This window comes from Brassica napus, assembly GCF_020379485.1.
Source record: "Brassica napus cultivar Da-Ae chromosome C3 unlocalized genomic scaffold, Da-Ae chrC03_Random_22, whole genome shotgun sequence".
Taxonomy (NCBI): Eukaryota; Viridiplantae; Streptophyta; class Magnoliopsida; order Brassicales; family Brassicaceae; genus Brassica; species Brassica napus.
Window position 1 is genome coordinate 1 of NW_026014191.1, and position 21753 is coordinate 21753.

The window sequence follows — 21753 nt, forward strand, 5'->3', positions numbered from 1 at the left end:
GATTAATTCAAAAGGCATAGTTGTTTTTATTACTGCTCAAAGGAAATGATTCTCTTGTCTGTTTTGCACGAATACAAACTTCACATGTCTTAGAATCAAAAACACCATTGCTTAAATCAGAAAACCGCAACATATCTAAAGCTTGAGAAGAAGGATGTCCCAGCCGACTGTGCCACAACTGCTGCGTAGGTGAAGCCGTTTTTGAAACTGCCGAAGCAACATCCATTCCTCTGAAAAATATAGCCCATTCAGCTGCTCACCCGCTCCAATCAGCGTCTGTGTGATGCGATCCTGGATAACACAAAGTCGATCAGAAATCTGAAATATACATCTCTTTTCCCAAGTCAAGTGTGAGACTGAGATCAAATGGCAATGGAGACCATCCACAAAAACACATTGTTAAGTGTAAGAGAAGATCCCAAAGAAACTTTTCCATGTTTATTTGAAGTTGTGTATCTCCCATCCGGAAGTTTGATCATCATAGGTGCCATATCACAGATCTCAGTGAGATACTCAATTCTACCCGTCATGTGATTTGAAGCACCCGTGTCTATTATCCATGAGTCAATGAGAGACATACCTGAATGATGTCCCTGCGATTGAGGTTTGCGGTCATTGAGCATGTGGACTAAGGTTTGCCACTGTTGATCGCTGAGACCACTGAACCCAATACGATCAGATGAAGTGATGAGCGAGTTAGCTGAAGCCTGAGAAGGTTCCATGGACGCATGAGTTGCTCGACCAGATTCTGTAGTTTTACCACGAGAAGGTGTGTTTCCAGATGAAACTTGGGTAGGCATTAGGTTTGTTTCTTGTTCTTTCACCCCACCAAGCTGGATAACCAATTTTCTTGAAGCAATTCTCAGCCAAGTGACCATTTTTACCACACAGTGTGCATTTAAGTTGTCCACTGCGTGTATCTTGTTCTGAACGAGCCTTATTTGGCGTTTGAATGGCAAAACTAACACCACTCGCTCTGTCTTCATGTAGACGAGCCAATGATTTTGATTCCTCATCTTGACCAGCACGTTGTAAGCTTCATCAAGAGACGGCAATGGAGTTCGTGACAGTAGTGATGATTTCACGGCTCCGTAAAGTGATTCATCAATTCCCATAAGAAATTGATGCAGTTTATCTTCTTCGCGCTCTCTAGCAATCTCTTCCATGGTCTTGGCTTGTTGATAGTCAGCCAAGCTTGTCCACAACTTTGTGAGTTTGCCAAAGTAGGTTTCAATAGGTGTCCCTTGTTGTCTACAAGTAGCCAGCTCTGTTTTAAGTCTTTGAACACGTTGTCCATTCTTCATTGCGAAACGCTTTTGAATTTGCGTCCACAAGTTAGAGGCGTCATCACTGTGAGACAGCGATGAACAAAGAGACTCGTCGATGGTGACTTTTATCCATGACACCACAAGAGCGTTGTTGGCACACCAATCTTCATAGTCTTCAGAATCTTCAGATGGTTTGAGTATAGATCCATCCACAAAACCAAACTTCTTTCTGGCTTTCAGAGCCAAGCGTATGCTTGCGGACCATTCATCGTAGTTGTGTCCACGCAAAGCAGGGCGTGAGATAACTGTTCCGGGATTGTCTGATGCCGTGAGATCATACGGAGATATGGTTCTCCGAGTTACTTCATGGCGAGACTTTGTTCCCGTTGTGGCAAAGGATTCTTCTGTAGAAACCATTGTTCAGGAGAAGTAGGGCTTAGAGTAGATCGAAACCAGAAAACCTAGATTTAGGTTTATTGCTCTGATACCATGTCAAGAACCTTAGAAGTTGTAAAAGGGTTTCTTATTTTGATTCCTCGTCAAGGCAATGCCTTATATACAAAGATATATGTTACACAAATATGGTAACCTAATGACGTTAACAATATACATCGACAAGGCCCATAGGACCCCCAATAAGCTGAAAGATTTATCTTGAAATTAGAGGATCAAAGTTGGGTTTTGTCACTCTGAATAAACGTATGGGTTGTCACTGAACATATCTTTTGTCGAACACTGAACATATCTTTATATCAAGAATTTCTGGTTCTTCATCATTCGAATTAATGTGAATTTTGATCTGGGACTTCTACGTCATATTATATATAACTCCTAATTTTGTATATTGCTAAATTTAAAAAAAAATGAATTATATATTTAGATACTTGATAAAAAATAAAGTGATGGATTTACAGAATTACTAAATTTGAATTTTTATATACACCATTTACAAAGAATAATATCTTTACCTATTTTCTTGTCATTTTCTTATATTTAAGGAATTTTAATAACAATTTAGTTTTTATCAATTTCGAAAAAACATAAGTAACAAATATTACTTTTTAATAGTTCCAGTTAGAGTCATTAGTTGTAAGATTTGAAATTTTTTAAGAGTATTTATGTAGACTGTAGGCAGTAGGCTGATCTTGTGTAGGTTTGTTTCAACTATGAATGACTCTTTCAGTATCAGCTGATGACTTTGTACGTGGGGTCAAATAATCAAACTTGATATCCAGCAGTTTGTAGTAAAATGGTATATGCTCCATTGATCTAGCTATCTATATAGATAAGTACAAATTACTAATTAGGTCGTTAAATTAGTAGTTAAGACCGACCCTGGAATCTGGAGACACCATTAATATATATCATCAACTGATGACGCTAATTCTAACAAATCTTTTATACAAAACGAATTATAGCAAAATAAATGAAGATCTTATCTGATTCAGACTTTATCTTAAAGTTTAATTATCAAAAGTTTCAAACAAAATAAGCTACATGAATTTTCTTTACTTTGTTTGGTTTATCTTCGGATTACTAAAATCCATAATCTTTCAAACTTTAGTTCCATTTCAAATATTATATTTTGTGGCCAATGAACTAGTTTGGAGTTCGGAAATATACTCATACGTACACACATGAAACTACATCCTGTTTTTTGCTGAATCATTCCCAATCAATAGCTACACGAAATATTTATATTGAAAATAATATTAATAAAATCTTAGATAAAATACACAACAGATTTAGTTTCATAAAATTGTATAGTTATGTTAAATATAATAGTTTGACATTTTTTTGAACTGAATTGACATTGTTACAAACAATCTGAAAGCAATGTTAAACCTTATTCAAAATCGAAGTGACAATATCTCACACGTTCTCTAGTTTTGGCCCCTACAAACTCAAGAGACCAGATCAATCCAGAATGCAAATTGTGGGATATATTATTGAACCTGAACACTTAGGGAGCCACTTTTGGTCTATTCTTATTCATTGTCACGACTTTGAGCCGACAAAAGACAGACTTTCTAAAATATAGGTAACTCGATGCATGTCTTGATTTTTTTTTTTAATGTTGATAAGACACTGCGCAACACATACCAATGAGACCATGTCGCACTTTTTTGTAACTCTTGTTAAGAGAAGTCATTTGATGACACGGGGTTTCGAAAATGGCGTAAGAACCATTCATTATAAGCGTTTAATCTCCTTTATTGACACTATTGTCTGTTGACTGTTGTAAGTCGCAAACTTTATTATTTCGTTAGCTTATACCAAAGAAAATGAAAAAAAAAAAATCTTTGTTTAGAATTTTTTTGATATTTTTATATAGATAATTTAAGGTTTTTTTTTTTTTTTTTGGAAAAAGGGCTTTCTTATAATTAATTTTAAAGTTTAAATCTGTATATGTCACAAATACATCACAAATCACAAAAGTGTTGTCAATATGTTTTCGCAATAAATATATAGCACCGTTTGGAGAAAACAAATTTCAGTTGAACACCAACATTATACACATCATTTAAAAATAATATTTGATTTTGGGAAGGAAAATTTGCGATAACACAACTGCACCGGCGATCTCGACCAAAAAAAAAATACATGGGCCAAGTTACCATAGCCTATGGGCTCAAACAGACAGACCTTTAAAATGATGAATAATTCATAATTTACACGTAACATGCAGTTTTACAGAATAAAACACAAACTAGTTTAGCTCCGAGAGTTGATGACACTCTTAGCACATAACTGAGTTTCAAAATATCACTTAACACATTTTTGGCTAGAGGGGCATTTTGTACAGTACTTAATTGCCCTCTTAAGTGAGTGAGTAGAAAGAAGCTTTTAGTTATAAGATTAGTTATAATGTAAAGAGAATTTGGGGATATAGTTTCTTTGCCTTGTAGGCTGAAAGTGACTTTGAAGTAGTTTTGTAGAGTCCCAAAAATTACAAGGTTTTTTGTGTTCTAATGTGAACAATCAATCCATGGTTTATGCTCACAAATAAGGTATTTGAATTTTAGGAGGATGAAAGTAAGGGAAGTTAGCGCATTTGTCTGTGGGTGAATTTGTTCTTGGTTGTGTGATGAAATCACACACTTTTGTGATTTTGTATCACATGGTTTGTGATTCAAATGGTTAGGTGGGAGGGTAGCCAATAGCCAAGTGAAAGTGTTTGAGTAGAATGTAAAGTTTTTTAAATTGTTGTGGGAGTGAATACATATTTATGAACAAGAGTGGTAGTAGAGCTAGGGGTGTCAATCGGGCTGCCCGACCCGGCCTGGTCCAAAACCCACAAAACTCACTTGCTATTTAAGCATGACCTAATTCAGCCTTTGAAAATTTTGTGTTTATATTTCAAAGTCCGGTTCGACTCTAAAAGAGCTATAAAAATTTTGGATTTCTTTTTAAAAAATAAACTAAAATTGAATACATTAATTTTAAAATCAAAAATTAACTTAATTCTAACTTAAAATAATCGTCTATATGTTTATTAAATCCAAAACTAAAATAAATATCTTACCTAATAAACCAAATAAATAGTAACATCGAATAGAAATAAAGCAAAATCTTATCAGCTCTAAGCAGAAGAAACTATAACATCCAGATTAGTGATGTTATTCACTGACTTCCACATTGTTGTCGTTATCAAGAACTACATATAACCGTCGTCAAGAACTACATATAAAATATAAAATATAAAATATATTGATTTTAATGTATATATCAACATATGATAAATTGCATGAAAAGTCATAAGCTTAATAATTGGGGGTTGATGTGTCTTTACCTTGATCCTATAAAGGGTTATATACTAAAATGTGGATATGGAAATATGAGGTGTAGACATCAAAATTGTGGACATGTTAAGTTATGGATGGACGATAATAGAAAAGAACAACGCATGTATATGTTTAAGTGGACAACATGTGTCCATGTGAAGAAGTTATATGGATGAATGCGACGGGTTAAATTGCAAATCAGACAAGAACACATCGTCGTTACATTTATTACATCTTATCACAACGACTTTGCTTCTCCATCTTTCCTCTACTTTGCAGCTTTCATTACATTACATCTGTGTCACCTTATATATAACGTGAAAATCAAATAAATTAATTATCTAGTGACTAGATAATCAATAAACTCCGAATAGAAATGTTAGAATTAGTAGAGTAAAATAAATATTGTATTTTGTTGCCTTCGAGTTAATGAAGAATCACGTGAGTTCCCCACAGACATATATGTTTTCTGGAGCAAAGGAAAATTGGCATAGTTCTATTACAGGTACGTTTACCTTTCTCTAGTTTCTGGCCCTAATAAGTCTTTTTTTTTTTTTTTGTTACGTATGTGAATTTTCATTAAATCAATAATGATGCAGAGAGATACATTCAGCTTGATGAATCAAAACCTATTGTATCTAAGTCGCTACTCAAAGCAAGTGTGTCTTAGGGAGCTACAAAAAAAAGCTAAAAAGAACTCACCAAGACAAACAAAGTTTCAATCGCAGCCATATGGATGTGATTAAAGCTTGGCTAACATTATGGTTCAATTGACAACCATTAAGTTAACAGCAGACCACAGCGAATAGATTGATGTCGGGACCTGCATCAAAACCGCACGAGTCCAAAGAGGTCACAGCCAGAGAACAGTCTGAGGGACCGCATACCGTCCCGAGGGCGACTCCAACCGTGGAACAGGCGAAGCAGGGTCGGCAAGTCCTGGTCCGGCCATTCCTAACCAGTGAAGTCCACTCCAGACACTGCTAGCTCAAGAAGACGGCAAGCTGCACTCCTGAGAATCCAAACCGATGAGGAGGAACCAGCAGATGAAACACAGGTGGAATACTGGCAGATGGAAGCAGAGGTTTATGCGGCTGAACTCCGGTCCCATCCCGCGAGCAGAGCACAAAAGGTAACCGGTTACAGAACATCAAGAGAGGCAGGGGACAGTGGCTATCAACCTTCTGAAACTTGAGAAGCGGAGGAACAAGAAGCTCCCATCAGCAGGTAGAAGAGGAGAAAAGACCCATCGAATGGAGTAGGGACATAGCAGAGCAACGGCACGAAAGCTCTGAGTCAACCCAAACCCCAGACAGTTCTAAAACCTAACTAGGCGCCATGGTGATTGTCGAAGAACCAAACCAGAAAGAAGTCCGCGACGATAAGCTTTGATATCGTCTTTTTAACTCAGAACGAGAGAGGGAAGTTCTTATCATTAGCAGCCGGAAGAGGAGCAAGGGGAGACAGACGAGGCAGCGACAAGAGAGGCGAAAGCAACGACGCTCAGCCACTCCGTCGGACCCTCCAAGAGAGAAACTGACCCAGATCCGCTTGAAATCAAACCCTAGATCTACCACCTAGACGGTGCCTCCTGCTCAGATCCGACTATCCACATCCTCGCCATCACTCCAGGGAGACCGAGGACACACTCAGTCACCGCTTTGATTTGCCGGTTCCGACCGCAAACCGACGAAGAACCAGAGAAGAAGAGCAAGGAGGATATGGAGAAATCGAGGCTAGAGAGGGGATGAAGCTGGACTCAGAAGCGATTGGGGTGGCGACAGACAGGTAGATACCCTCCGTCGGCCACCAGAACGAGAATCAGCGGTGGCTTTGTCGAGTAGAAGATGAACGGTGGGGAGAGAAAGAAAAGAGAGAATCCACTCTCACCTCTCTCTAACTTTCCAACTACGTTTTTAAGCCCTAATAAGTCATACTCTTGCCATAACTCAATATCTAACCATTTGGTGGATAGCTATATCTTGTTGTGTTATGGCTGGTTGTTGAATAGAAATATCCCTTTTCACTCGAAGTCTTTGTTTCCTAAATGTCGTGCCTGCATTATTAAGTTATAATTGAAATTTATATTTCTTGATGCACAGGTTTCGATGGGATATGGAACTATTACAGCTCATTCACTGATGGGGTTGGAAGCTCGTGGGACTCTCTTTGTGTCTCCGGGACTGGAAGTGAGAACCTTTCTAAATATGATAATATATATATATATATATATACATGTTCTGTTCCTTTATTGGTGTAGTTATTCATAGTTAGAACATTTATGTGGTCTTTGCGCGTTTGATCCTTGCTAATGCTTCATCCTGTTCTGTTTCTTTGTATTTTAACAGTCATACGATGGCATGATTATCGGTGAGCACTCACGAGACACAGATCTTGATGTAAGTTGGTTAGACTCATCCTTCTTGCGCTTAAAAATGACAATACCATGGGCTCACTTGCCTTGCAAACTACAGGTTAACCCGGTTAAGGCCAAAGAGCTTACCAACATTCGCTCTGTTAACAAAGACGAGAATGTGAAGCTATCTCCACCTCGCCTCGTATGTACCTTTTTCTCTTTAGCTACTTTTCTCACAACATCGAAAGAGACAAGAAACCCGTTTTCTTGTTGACTAAAACTTCTTATCTTTCTTTTCTATTCAGATGACACTTGAGGAGGCTATAGGATACGTTGCCTCAGATGAACTTATTGAGGTACCATTGTTAATTAATCGCCAATCCTAAGTCCAGCTAACCACGAGGAACGTTTTATTTCTGCCTTCTTGTGATGTATTGTTATTGGTTTAAATGTCTTCAGGTTACTCCAAAGACGATTAGGTTGAGGAAGAGATGTCTAGACGTTACCAAGCGTAAATCACAGAGCAAACGAGCCAAAGAGTAACCTTCCACCGGTGCAGTTTTTAGTAAAAGTTGGTTTGGTTTCTGGCTCTCTTTCTTGTCACATTCTTACACAAAGAAAATTATTGAATATACACTATATACGAGGAATATTCAGATTACATAGATCCATAACTTATACGCAAGAAGATGCATTCTTCTGTGAGTGATTTACAAATCACTCAGTGAGAGTCAGTTAATGTGATTTTATTACACAATAAGTCAATTATTGAAGTAGTTTTGCTATGGTTGTTTACTTTGCTATCCCTAACGAAGCTTAACGTTTCTTTTTCTTTTTTAGTTTAATGTTTTTAAATTTTAAATTGTTTTTTAATTGGAAAGAGATAAGAACGACACTAAAGAATTTTCAACCACACCTTTTTATATTTTTTCTCATCTTTTGCACGTTTACCTAAAAATTGTGCTGAGAAAAGTTGAAAAATCACGCCGAAAAACTTAATTGATTTGACGACGGAGGCGGTGGAGCTAGATGGCATAACAGAGAAAGTATCTAGGCAAATATAGACTCGATGACTTCAATAACCACAAAATCCTTATCTCCTTCATCCTCCAAAGCGTAGTCTCAGATCTCGATCAACTAACCACAATCTGATTCCCAAAATTTCAATAAGAGAGTTGTTCATCCATGGTCAAAGTCACAGCTTATCTTCCTTCTCATATGAATCAACTCTTCATTTTGTTTTGTCTCCGCCATCGTCACTGCTCACTCATTAATGCTCTCCAATGGTCTGAGTTTGATTACCACTTCAAATTGTATTAAACCTCTTTGTCTAATACTCTTATTATTCTGTCACTGGAAAACTCTTTTACATCAAGTCTAATTACCGCTTTGAACTATACGGCACTGCGTGTCAAAGCGTTCGTCTTGTCAACGCCGCATGAATGTGTTGGGTATGTATAATTTAGATTTTTATTACTTATTCATAACAAAATTTTCATTTAAATAAACATTATATGCTCTTAGTTGCAGTGATGTGGTTTGTATTCTTAAATACAATATTAGTCATATGAACACATGTAGATATATGTAAGAAGTACACATTGTTGATGTGTACATGTGGATATCATATAGGAGGCGTACACGTGTACATAAAGAAACTCTATGTTCTTTGATTAAGCATCCATATTTATTTGTCCACATATACATGTGGTAGCATGTATGTGTGTATTGTATATTAAATATCTTTAAAATTAATACTTGATAATATCTAAAAGAATACAACTTAAATTAACAACTCAAATGTGATGTGTAACATTTCCGTTCACAACAAGTAGAAGAAACGTGAAGGAAAAATATGCTCAGAATTTAAACACAACTTTTCAAGACAGTGTGGAGAAGAAAGTGATCAAGTATTTTAATTTGGAACACTATAAAATGTTTGTTTCATTGTTATTATGCGTAGCAGTATTGTGTATACTAAAGATGTTTTATGTATTTATTTTTGTACATATGTATATTGTTTGCAGTTGTACATTTTGATATTGAGTATCTGTACATGTTGGCAAACATACATGTGGATAATGTACAAGCGTACATGTGGACAATTATATGTGTACACTAGAGTATTAAATCCACATGTACACTACGTACAATATTTGAATTAACGTTTATAAATGTAGATTTCAACACAATTTTATCATCCATTAGTAAAATTAATATTAAAAATGTCTTTTGAGTTGCTCTGATTTCTATTGGTGGCTGTAATAAATTAAGCTTCAACACTAACAATCTTGTATCATTATCTTTCTTGACAAAGATATTTATTGGAAAGACTTCAATAAGGCTACCAACAACAACACCAATATCGAGAACTTAAAAACTATTACAAACATCAAACTATTTTTATCAGAATAAAAAGGTAGGATTTTTTGGCGGAGACGCCGGACATCGGTAGCGGAGACGCCGGACATCGGTAGCGGAGACGGCATAGAAAAGTGGTAAAGACGTTGCAGGTCAGCTATTTCTTCTCCGTCGTCTTTTATATTGCTTCATCTACATCTTCACAAAACAAGCTTCTACAACAATGGCCGAAAAGAGAGAGAAAGAAAAGAGAAAAATAAAAGAGATAATGAGAAAAAAAAGTAAAAAATTTGTGTTATTTAGTTAAATATTAATTCGGTTTCAATTGAGTAAGTTTGGTTTTCATAGTACACAGGGGTAATATTGGGTTTGTATAGGTTGGGAAAAGTGAAAAGTGCGTTGGGAAAAAGAAAAAATGGGTGAATGGTAGAAACTGTCTTAAAGTGGTATTAGAAAGTATAAAACTAACCTTGAGCGTAATATTTCTTCTTCTTCTGTTAAATAACAAAAAAAAAATTTCTTACGATAGTCTTTTTGGACCAGCGGATTTATGGTCATAAAGAGTTTTGTGGGTGAACTTGGGTAAATCTTACGACCCACACGTTTTATAGTAATGTCTTATTCTTTATACACAACGCGTTTAAGATATAACTATTCGTAAACAAAATCTGTGATAATTTAGAAGTTAAAAAAAAAAAGATTTGTGATTATATGGAGAAATATCCATGAAGGTAATAGAAAACCAAACACCATTAACATTAGAGTATAAGCAATAATAATGATGACAAAAAAAAATAATAAAAAAAAATTTACTAACAAATCTCAAAATAATTTTAACCAAAAAAAAATCTCAAAATAAAACCCTAAAATAACATAGTTTTAAGACAAAAAAAAAACTCTTAAAGAAAAACTAGGGTTTGTAGAAGAACGAATGAGAGCAAGCTTAACCCACTCCACACACAAGGGTCTGAGGCTGCATTGTGAGGAAGTGATGCAATTGTTGCAGCATCTACTGGAAGAACCACAAGAGGATCCTCCCAACGCGGTGAAGGCTTTGGTTTAGGATCAGGACTAGTAGGCATAGGTTTAGGATCAGGAAATGTAGGATTAGGTTTAGGATCAGGAATTGTAGGATTAGGTTCAGGGTTAGAATTAGAAGTAGAAGAGTTGTTTTGTTGAGTTGTGGCAGGATTCTGCAGAGAGGCAGGCGCCGTGACTAGGACCTCAAGCTTTTGACCACATTCACAGTGACCAGGCACACCGCATATGAAGTAATAGTGTCCGGTTCTGTTAAGCTTAACCGGTTCATACTCAGAGTGATATGTGGCCAGAGCTGAATTAGGGTTACACAACTCGTAATCTTTGAAGCTCACCTCCATCACGTTGTGGAGATCTTTGTTGTATTGAAAGATGAGGGAATCTCCAAGGTAGAAAGTCTTTGAAGAAGACCATGTCTTGTAATACTCAAGGCCCATCTTTGTCGTCCATCCGTTGGTGTCTCCAACCTCGTAAAAAGATGCAGAACGAGCTAATCCGATTAGTGACAATGTTACAATTAACAAAGTCATGATTGTGTTCTTCATGATTGATATTGTGATTCTTTATTTGCCGGGAGGTAGAAAACAATGAGAAAGAGATGGAACTACAAATAGATTTGTGTGTGTTTATATATAGTAGAACTTGATGGAGGCTTACCATACTTTATTCGTTTTAGGATTGCAATTTTAATATGTTTGATTAGTCCACGTCGGATATATGTTAGTGAAATTGTTTGTTTTTTCCTTTCTTGTTTTTATTTTCTATTTTTTTAGTTAAACTTTCTTTTTTCCTTCCTCATTCATTAGAGATTTTGATATAATTTGGTTTCCTAGTCGATGTATGAATTTCTTTAGAAACAACTTTCCAGATTTTATATTATATAATTAAAATTCTATTTTCGTATAAAATTATATATTCTTTGATCTTTTAGGACAGATGGTTTAAAATCTTTGTAATATTCATCTATTTAACCTTCATTACTTCTGTGAATTACTTCTTTAAACCGTCAATACATATGAAACTACAAAAACAGAAACTTTAAAAATACAAACAAAGTAAGTAAAAAAGGAAGAAGTTATTAATAACTTTGGAAAAAGCTTAAAAGAAAAGAGAATTGAGATAATAACAATACTTTTTGTTTAGTCAATAAATATATACTCAGGTTTATCTTCTTATTTTAATTTATTTCTTTTTAAAATAATAATAGATGATGATGATGATCATCAGACATCAGATAATATCAAACAAAAATTATTATCATGCGTAATATCAAACCTATTCGTTAGCTAACATCCGTTCACGGTATGGCTACTGGTTTTACGGTTTGGGCACTCATGAAAGGCATATTGGTTTTGCATCAAACTCTTTAATCTTCATGGACTCTTTGGTTTTTACTCTCTTTGACTTTTGGTTTTTATTTTTATTTTTGCAGTTGAAAAATAAGCTACAGGTTCTCACAGTTGGCATTGGTGGTGTTGGTTTAGTCTCAGCTTATATTTCATGCAACACCAGAGATAACACTAATTAGGTTTGTCTTTCTCCTACAAAGGACATCAAAACCTCTCAAAATTAATAACTGTGAAGTCATCTGATCGCATTTATTTGTATCTGTGTTGGAACTTCTGTTAACAGTTTTGGTGCTGGCTTGATGGGTTCATTAGCTTACATGAGAATGTTTGGTAACACTGTAGATGCCATGGCAGATGGAGCCAGAGGAGTTATGAAGTACGTGTTACCTGTCTTTCTATTCTCATTCATTTCGGTTATCTATATTGAGAAGACTCACTCACATTTTTCTTTTCTTTCTTAGCTTGATTGATCTGATAGAGGTGCAGCTGGACAGCGACGGTTACTAGTCCTGGTTGTGTTGGTTATGATATTCATTAGGTGGAACACGTAAGCCTTTTCTCTCTTCCATTTTCATATCTTTTCATCACAACTAACTTGGTTTCATCAATAAGATTTACTTTCTGAATATGTTTGGCAGAATACTTGTTCCTCAGTATGAATTCATTGCACTTGGAGCTGATACCAATGTTGGTTGGGTTCTTTACTTACAAAGTTGCTACATTCTTTCAAGCTATAGAAGAAGACATCTCCATTTCTAAAAGCACCTACTTCAGTTTATATAACAAGTTTGTTTTGTTCTGTGTTAAGTCCAGCGGTTAGGTCAAAGTCAGTGTTGTAAGAAAATGTAACTAATAAACTCACATATAAACTCATTCATACACTGCAAACTACCAAGAGATAACTTAGAACACAGAAATCAAAATGCAGAAAAGAAAAGTACTTAGACAAAAGTGAAGCAACGCATAGAGAGTTTAACTGTAACTCTGAAACTTTCAGACCAAACCAGGTCCAATGTTGGTCTGAGCGTAATCTTCGTGAAGTCTTCCTTCGTAAACATAATCGAGCTTCTCACAAGTCATCTTAATCTCTTCAACATCTTTCTTGGAGCAAGTATCATCGGCAACAACAACGGTCGTCGTTTCGTTTTCTCTAGGTTTGTAGTTGGTGACAGCACGATGTCTCGAAACAACAATCTTTATGACCTTGTCGTCTCCGAAAGTAGTGCAAGAAATGACTTTGGCTTCCATTTTTTCTTTGAGTCTTTGTTTTAACTCTGCTTCTGACGCAGTCGGAAAACTTTAGGATTAGCAAACACTAAAACTAGAACGAATTCAAGTTCACAAGCGATGAATTTGAAGATAAAACTCTGGAAATCCACCAGATTCGATAAAAGCTCTCATTTAGAATAATAAGTTGTGTCTTACAAAAACTTAGAACCTCTCCTTATATAGAGAAGGATCTCAACTATAAAATAGGAAAAAACCAAAAGTGAAAACTAAAAAGAAAAACTCACAAAAATAGAAAATATCAAAAAGGAAAAACTAGTGAAAACTAAAAAGGAAAACTCACAAAAATAGAAAATATCAAAAAGGAAAAACCAGTAAATCCTTCCTACATCAGTCTCCTCCACCTCTGAAGAACTTGTCCCCAAATTCTCATCTACTTGATACTCATGAATGTCAGCTACGTTGAAGGTATTAGAAATGTTCATAGATTCTAGGAGAGCCACAACATAAACATTATCATTGATCTTCCGTAACACCTTGAATGGTCCATACTTGCGTTGTTGCAGCTTATTATACGTAACAACCGGGAACCTCTCTTTACGGAGGAATACCATCACATCGTCCCCTTCTTTGAAAATTTTAATCCTTCTAAGTATCAGCAGCAACCTTGTTCTTCTGCCCAATAGCCTCTAACTTAACTTTAACCGCTTCTTTAACAGTGAAAAATTTCTTCAGCCATAGCCTTAGCTGATGCACTGACCCCAGGAGCCTTAGGCAGTTTAACCAAATCAACTACATGCTTAGGGAGCAGACGTGTATACCAAAGAAAAAGGTGATTTCTCCGTCGCGGAATGCACATCACTGTTGTAAGCAAATTCCACTTGAGGCAAAGCCGAGTCCCACTGCTTTGGCTTATTACCACAAACACTTCTAATCATATTCCCTATAGTTCTGTTGGTTACCTCTGTCTGCCTATCAGTTTGTTGTGGGTGAGCTGTAGAACTCCTGTTTAGAACTGTCCCAAGCAGCTGGACAGCCACGGTTACTAGTCCCGGTTGTGTTGGTTATGATATTCAACAGATGGAATGCGTAAGCGCGATCTCTTGTGCATTATTATATCTTTTCACTACAACTAACTTGGTTCCATCAATCAGATTTACTTTTTGAATATGTTTGGCAGATTACTTGTCCCTGAGTATTGGATTCATGCACTTGAAGTTGAAACCAATGTTGGTTGGGTTCTTTACTTACAATATTGCTACATTCTTTCAAGCTATAGGAGAAGCCATCTCCGTTTCTACTCAAAAAACCGATGTCTAAAAGCACCAGTTTCAGTTTATATTAACAAGTTAGACTGTTGTGTGTTAAGAGGCCAGAGTGATTAGGTCAAAGTCAGTGTTGGAAGAAAATGTAACTAATAAACTCATATAAATTCATTCATACACTGCAAACCACCAAGAGATAACTTAGAACATAGAAAGCAAAAATGCAGAAAAGAAAAGTACTTAGACAAAAGTGAAGCAAAGCATAGAGAGTTTAACTGTAACTCTGAAACTTTCAGACCAAACCAGGTCCAATGTTGGTCTGAGCGTAATCTTCGTGAAGTCTTCCTTCGTAAACATAATCGAGCTTCTCACAAGTCTTCTTAATCTCTTCAACATCTTTCTTGGAGCAAGTATCATCGGCAACAACAACGGTCGTTTCGTTTTCTCCAGGTTTGTAGTTGGTGACTGCACGATGGCTCGAAACAACAATCTTTATGACCTTGTCTTCTCCAAAAGTAGTGCAAGAAATCACTTTGGCTTCCATTTTTGTTTTCTTTTGAATTTTTGTTTTACTCTGGTTCTGTGTAGAGCAAAGAGAAGAAGAGTGATGGATTACTTATATAGAGAAGAATCATGTAAATGTTTGTGGTGTAATCATGAAACGTACATGCTTGTAACTGAAAATGGACCCCAGATTTCATTTTTTGTATGGACAATAAAGTTGAATCTAAGAAACTTGCTTCATTTTGCATGACTCTCAGTAGTGTCCCCACTAGATAATAATATCACAAGAAATTAAACAACCCTAAATATATCCGAATTAATCAAGAACCAGGCATATAATGTTAAGGTAACGTGTCCTATAAGGTATGTAGTTATAGTTGCTCTATGTTTTGCTTGTTTGGGATATAACTCAGATTGAGGGATGATAGCTTATTTCTTTTCAAAAACTCCATTTAGATGGTAATTAATTTGTTTTAAGTTCTGACTTGTTATTGCTCTCTTATTATTATTCTGTTTATTATGAGGTGTTTGTCAGCCGCAGCATATGCATCACACTTAATAATTTCATCTTTGTTTTGAAGATAATGGATGGATGGATGAATGAAGTAAATACATATCAAAGAGCTCTTTATTTTTCCCAAATAAGAATAGCATTACATTTGCCCCAAAAAAAAAAAAGAATAGCATTACATATATCTATATTTTCTTGAAATAGACCAAAATGCTCTTTAATAACCAAAACACTGCCTGTGAGACCATGAATCACACAATAAACACTTCTTGGTATTGTCTACATTTGGTGCCTCTATCAAAACTGATCTGAAAATTTCTCTCATTAGAGCCTTGAAGCTCGCATGATCTTAAAAGTAAGCTGGGCTGCTTTTTGAGCTAAAAGTCCTTCGGCTCATATCCCACCACAGAGAAGTGGTGCTAACACAGTGTATACTCACAATCTAGCAAGCCTCTAAGTATCTCTTCACAATTTGGACGTTCTTGAGGCTCTGCCCAACAGTCTGCAGAAAAAAATATAGTGACATTTATTCAGACTGTAACAGTTGAATAGTATGAGAGAATAAACGAAAAAGATCAATCAGATGTTCAAGAAACTATGGAGTTTACAATATCGAACCTGCAATTAGTTTGCTCAGTGGACCATCAGGAATCTCAAGACGTGACCGTTCATGCGCAACAGCAAAAATAACCTAAGAAGTAAACTTTCAACAATCAATCCAGTTCACATACACTGAAAGAATGGTCATGTGTGAGAGCATAGAAGAATCAGGGCACAGCATATTGTACCTTCTCAGGTGGAACACCTTCCCATGGTTTACGTAAAGTAGAAAGCTCCCACATTATGACACCAAGACTAAAGATATCACATTTCTCCGTAAAAGGTTCCTGGCGAATGAGTTCTGGAGCCATCCACTCTGGTGTACCAGCAGATGAAGTGTCCTTCATGTTTTCATCAGTCATTATTCTCGAGAGCCCAAAATCACAGATCTTGACTGTCCAATGTTTGTCCACGAGACAGTTGGCACTTTTTAGATCACGGTGGACTACTTTCATCCGGTGAATGCACATCAGGCCCCTTAAGCATCCAAATCAAAAATACAAACCAGCATATGAATTACGCATATGTAGTTTGATATAGTATACTATCTAGGGAAATATGTATAAGATGTTCTTGTTTCTTATGTAGAGTGAAACAAATCAAGTATGTTCACTCCATTAAGATATAATAATTAAGACGGAACTAGTAACTAAAAGAAATATGACATAATAAGTAGGTAATGGTGCACCCTAGTGTTCAGCTTTCTGCATGCCATTCTGCTAATCCACAGAGAATCACCAACCATGATCCACACTTTGAGCATCGAAGGCAGAGCAAATAGATTGGAGATTATAAGCAAGCTATGTACCTGCAGATGTCTCTTAGCATCCTGAGCCTTCTGTGCCAGCTAAGTTTCTTCTTTTGACCACTCATGTGGATCAAATAATACAAAGATCCCAGCTCCATGTATTCCGTAATCATGGATAAGCGCGGAGGTTTTGTGCAGGCACCCAGAAATAGAACAACTGCAAAAACATGGATCACAACTTGTCTGATAAAGGTGAACGAAGAAAATAATCTTAGACATGTCTCCCCAAATTATTTAATAAACATGAAACGAGAGATTGTGAGGAAAACAAAAATCACCATTTGGGTGGCGAACTCGGCTGAAGAGAGAACCACAGATGCCCGAGCAAACATGCAAAATAGTTAGTAGATGTATACAGGGATTGATACAACAATAACCAAGCAGCAATTGATAACAAGGTACCTGAGAATCGATATCTCATTGCAGAAATCTTCCATGTTTTCGACAGTAAGATCTTGCTCCAGAAACAATTTGATAGCAACATCTGTTCCGTTCCACACTCCACGAAAAACTTCACCAAAAAATCCTAGATGCAAAACATAAAACAATGCTCAAGTAATTGAAAATGAACTAAAAACTGCATTGTCCATATCAAAGATAAATTTAAAGCAGCTTACCAATCCCCACCCGAGTTCCAACAGTCAGCTCTGAGAAGTCAATGTCCCATTCTTGATAGGGTAACAAAGGCTGATTCTGCAATGTGGAAGACTCAACCACTTTATTCCACGTATCCTTCACGGCAAAATCTGAAGGCCCTCTTCGTCCGAATCCTTGACTCCTGTAAGCATGAGGGGATGATGGCAACGACATTGTCTTCTTCGAATTTAACACATCATCAAGATGGAGGCCAGACACCTGGAAAATGACAACCAAAGAAAGCACAAGAGTTTATAGAGGTACGAGCCACTAGATTCAACTTCTTAGTGCAATGACTTTCTCGAGAAAACTCAGAACGTATATACTGGTTAAACTATGGGAAGAGAACTGACACAACACAATAGTCACTCAAAGATCCCCAACTTACATTTTTATTGATACCTGAGCTGTTTCATCCTCTCGGCCATGCAAGAGACGGTTTTGCTTTGATTTCTCATACATTTCTCGTACAGCGCTTCAAAAATTTGTAACAACAGAATCAATACACAAGAAAATGATAAAACCGCAGCTCACTCTTTCATGAGTTCTTTCTCATAATTCTCAGTACCAAATCACAAAGTTAGAAGAAGTGCCATGAAATGGTTTAAAAGCTTTTGTGACAGTGAGAGTGAAAATATAGTTTCAACATCACATTGGTACATCACTATCCTACAGACACCTAAGCATCTACGAGTTTGAAGATAACAGTTTTGCACTTTAGATGGCTCATTCCGTAATTACATGTGATATAATGACAGCTGTTAAGATAATCGAAGAGTTCCAAAATTACCTCATAACTTAGATTGACAGAACAAGTTCGAATAAAGAGACTTTAATATGCAAGCTGATAATTACACAAATGCTTGTAAAGGATGAAAGAAAAAAACAGTGCACACGGTTGAGAATACCAACCTTGCAATGTCATCCCCAATCTCTGGTGTCATCCTGAAACTTCGTCGTCTAGTTTTACGAATTTCTAATGTGGATGAACTGTTAGAAAGATAAACATATTTAAAATTTGTTTGCACAGCAATCAAATATACATATTGCTCTGGGCATCTCGTAATAGTAAGATCAGAATTCTGACAAACAATGCAAGAATAGTAAAGTATATTATCACTAAAATGGAGTGAAATTTACAAAGACAAAAATTAATACTCGAGTTAACATATAAGAGCAAATATGCAAAATCTAGCAAATATTAATCCTTGAGATCTATTTGAGCAATATCTGAATTATCCCTGAAGCAATATATGACGGTGTGGTTGAAGACCTTAAGCTTTTCATGGGTAGTTCCTTGGAAAGGCAACACTCTCTCTTAGGTACTAAATACATCTAAGTTATTACTTTCCTTTATCTTTCATTATTTATGAGAATAAGTTTAATGGTTTTGTTGGCTCTGCAAGAAATCCCAAATCTCTGAACATAAATTTCTAGAAAAGATAGAGTGTAGCCTTTCCAAGGAACCAATGAAAAGCTTAGGGTCTGCAACCACAGCCTCATACGTTGATTTTAACATATGTGAGCAAATTTGCAAAATCTAGCAAAGATTTGAATAAGGAACTAACTAATATTGGAAGTCCTGTCAAACATGCTGACTAGATGTATGGAAAAGGCTGACAGATTTTGGTATGCACTATTGTAAAATTGAGCTACCTTGAAGGAGATGCATCACCAGAGTAATCCCTAAACGAGTGCCTACCAGTACTCAACATAGATCGTCCACGTGATCGCATGGATGGGTGTTCTGGGCTGCAAATGTAACAGATTGCCGACTTTTATCAGTTAAGCATAAAGAAAGGCACACTTCAAATAACTCATACAGAATCGCCAAGCAAATTTTCTGAGATGCATCTTATCAAGAGATTTAAATATAAAAGCAGCAACAAGGAGAGAAACGGTAACTTTTACATTTTCCAACTCATTACTATATCAATGTAATGATCTGCGTATTTTATTTTCTGTTAACTATAATCTAAGCTAGAAAGAGCAGGGAAAAACCTCGAGCTAGCTGTTCTCTGTTCAGCAATCACTTTTCTGCGGCTACGTCTCCAGAACACAGTGGCAATATTTGGTTCACTATGTGAGGTGTTACTGAAGGAAAAAAACACATTTCTATCATAAATCTACCATTAAAGATACAACTTGTCAGAATATATGTCACAGGTACCTCAATTTTCTTTCAATAGCTGTAGCAGGTCTAAGCATCAAATTATGCAATGATGCATTTGGATATCCTTTTTCATCTTTTTCTGTACTGTAACATAGGAAACGGTTCATCACTCCCGGGGAAGCATATAACAAGAGATGTGTCCAGAATGATCTGCCTATAAAATGGTTTAGCAAGAAAATCACGCAACGGAAAACTGACCTCTCAGGATCTCTTCTCTCGTATAAAGGACTATTTGGCTCCAAAGGCGAGTCACAAGAGTCGTTTTCGGCAGAATCACTCTCTCCCGAAGGTGTGATGTGTGACATGAAAATTGCCTTGGCTGATCGAGGCACCAGCTGACCAGGAAAACGGATTAGATCAACTAGTAGTTCAACGGAGTTCAGCACGACTATAACAGACATGTGTTTGTTAGAGTCCATGCAATCCACAGTCCCATCATTAGGCAGACCCTGCTCATATGAATCAAACGAGAAGGTTGATTTGTTAGAGCCAAATAGCACATAATTAGAGGAAACAAGAAAACTGAAACAGCAAGAAGTTGAGGCTCACCACCACCAGCCGACTCTCAAGTCCAACAGTGTCAGCTAAGACTTTGAACAAAATTGCCCGAGCTCGACAGCACCCACGCTTAATTTGGCCAAGCAACTGAGCACCATGGTTTTCAAACAAGAAGGCATTTTCCTCCAGAGCAAGCTTTGAAGGGCTTTCCAGTGTAGGACGCTTGTAAAAGTCAGACACCTGTTTAAAGAGAATGAATAAACGCCTGAGAACATGCAATGCAAACCTTTAACAAAGAGAGAAAAGTCATTTTCCTACCGTTCCAGCTATTTTCTTGATCACCGAAGCAGGATTTGAGCCGCTAACAAGTGTAGTGATCAACTGTTTTAGCATGGCGAGCTTCTTATCCTTCTGAAAATCGACAAGAATGACTTCAATTCTGACACCTTCCTCTCCCAAAGCATGTAGCTCATTCGGAGTAGGTAGTCTATTATATAGTTCCTTTACTCTCTTGTCCTGCACCAGAAAAAAAAAAAATCACATTAGAAGCAGCATCTTCCTAAATAAGAAAAATAAACTGCTCACCGGAACAACCGAGTAGAAACCATTAGGAATGGGTTCACAAGCATTCCAGTATCCCAAAGAAGCTGTGAAGCTCTTTGACCTGGAGAGACATCCTGCTCAACACTCCTAGGAGACTCCCTACTCAAACCATCACCTTGAGATTGAACAGAAAGTAACTTAACCCTTTCCGCAAGTTCTGAAGATAACGATTCATCTCGTCTCTCTTCCATCTTTCAGATAAGTCGTATCACTATTTTAACCATCTCTTTTACGCTATAAGAGGCTTTCTAAATCGATAACAACGTTCTGATTGGTGTAGAATCTGACCCATCTGCTCTTGTTTCTGCACTAGATAAGAACAATACATGTAACCTTGTAAGACATGTAAAATTAGCAGACAGCAAAATAACATGGGCTATAAGACAAAGGGTTTGTTTGCCCACCGGATTGGTATTAAAATGAGCAAACCAAGAAGACTATATTGTAAAGCAAGCAACTTTATAACATCAATACGTTATTACTCCACCATTGGCCCCACAATAATCAATATCATTAAAAAAAGATTCGAGAATCAAAACATAAGTAGCAAAAAAAACAAACACAACGTTGGAAATAAAACTGAAGAATCAAAGCTAAATCATCTTAATTTGTAGCTCGTAATTACGAATGTCTGAAATCTAACAAGAGCACTAATGAAACCTCTCGTAATCTCCTAACCAATCAAATTGCAGATACCAAGAATAACGCATCCATCTATAGTAAAAATTATTCCCGTATGAGTAACGGATTCAACAATCGAACACAAACCTA

General features: G+C 36.5%; 4 protein-coding genes and 1 pseudogene across 4 annotated transcripts; 1 reads left to right on the top strand and 4 right to left on the bottom strand.

The window, feature by feature from the left end:
• Positions 1-4035: 4035 nt before the first annotated feature.
• Positions 4036-8200, top strand: LOC125575587 (50S ribosomal subunit assembly factor BipA-like). The gene is made up of 5 exons (XM_048770773.1): positions 4036-7242; positions 7402-7452; positions 7528-7611; positions 7715-7765; positions 7869-8200. Exons 1-5 carry the CDS (start codon positions 7162-7164, stop codon positions 7950-7952), a joined length of 351 nt encoding a protein of 116 aa, XP_048626730.1. The 5' UTR covers positions 4036-7161; the 3' UTR covers positions 7953-8200.
• Positions 8201-10669: 2469 nt separating this feature from the next.
• Positions 10670-11338, bottom strand: LOC106444865 (cucumber peeling cupredoxin-like). The gene has a single exon (XM_013886283.2). The coding sequence runs from the start codon at positions 11336-11338 to the stop codon at positions 10670-10672; it is 669 nt and encodes a 222-aa protein (XP_013741737.2).
• A 1713-nt stretch (positions 11339-13051) lies between these two features.
• LOC125594665 (oxysterol-binding protein-related protein 1B-like) lies at positions 13052-13987 on the bottom strand. Its single transcript, XM_048770772.1, has one exon. The coding sequence runs from the start codon at positions 13403-13405 to the stop codon at positions 13151-13153; it is 255 nt and encodes an 84-aa protein (XP_048626729.1). The 5' UTR covers positions 13406-13987; the 3' UTR covers positions 13052-13150.
• Positions 13988-14795: 808 nt separating this feature from the next.
• Positions 14796-15248, bottom strand: LOC106443458 (oxysterol-binding protein-related protein 1B). Its single transcript, XM_013885019.3, has one exon. It carries the CDS (start codon positions 15191-15193, stop codon positions 14942-14944), a length of 252 nt encoding a protein of 83 aa, XP_013740473.1. The 5' UTR covers positions 15194-15248; the 3' UTR covers positions 14796-14941.
• A 515-nt stretch (positions 15249-15763) lies between these two features.
• On the bottom strand, positions 15764-21311 carry LOC125594664 (annotated as a pseudogene).
• Positions 21312-21753: the final 442 nt, after the last annotated feature.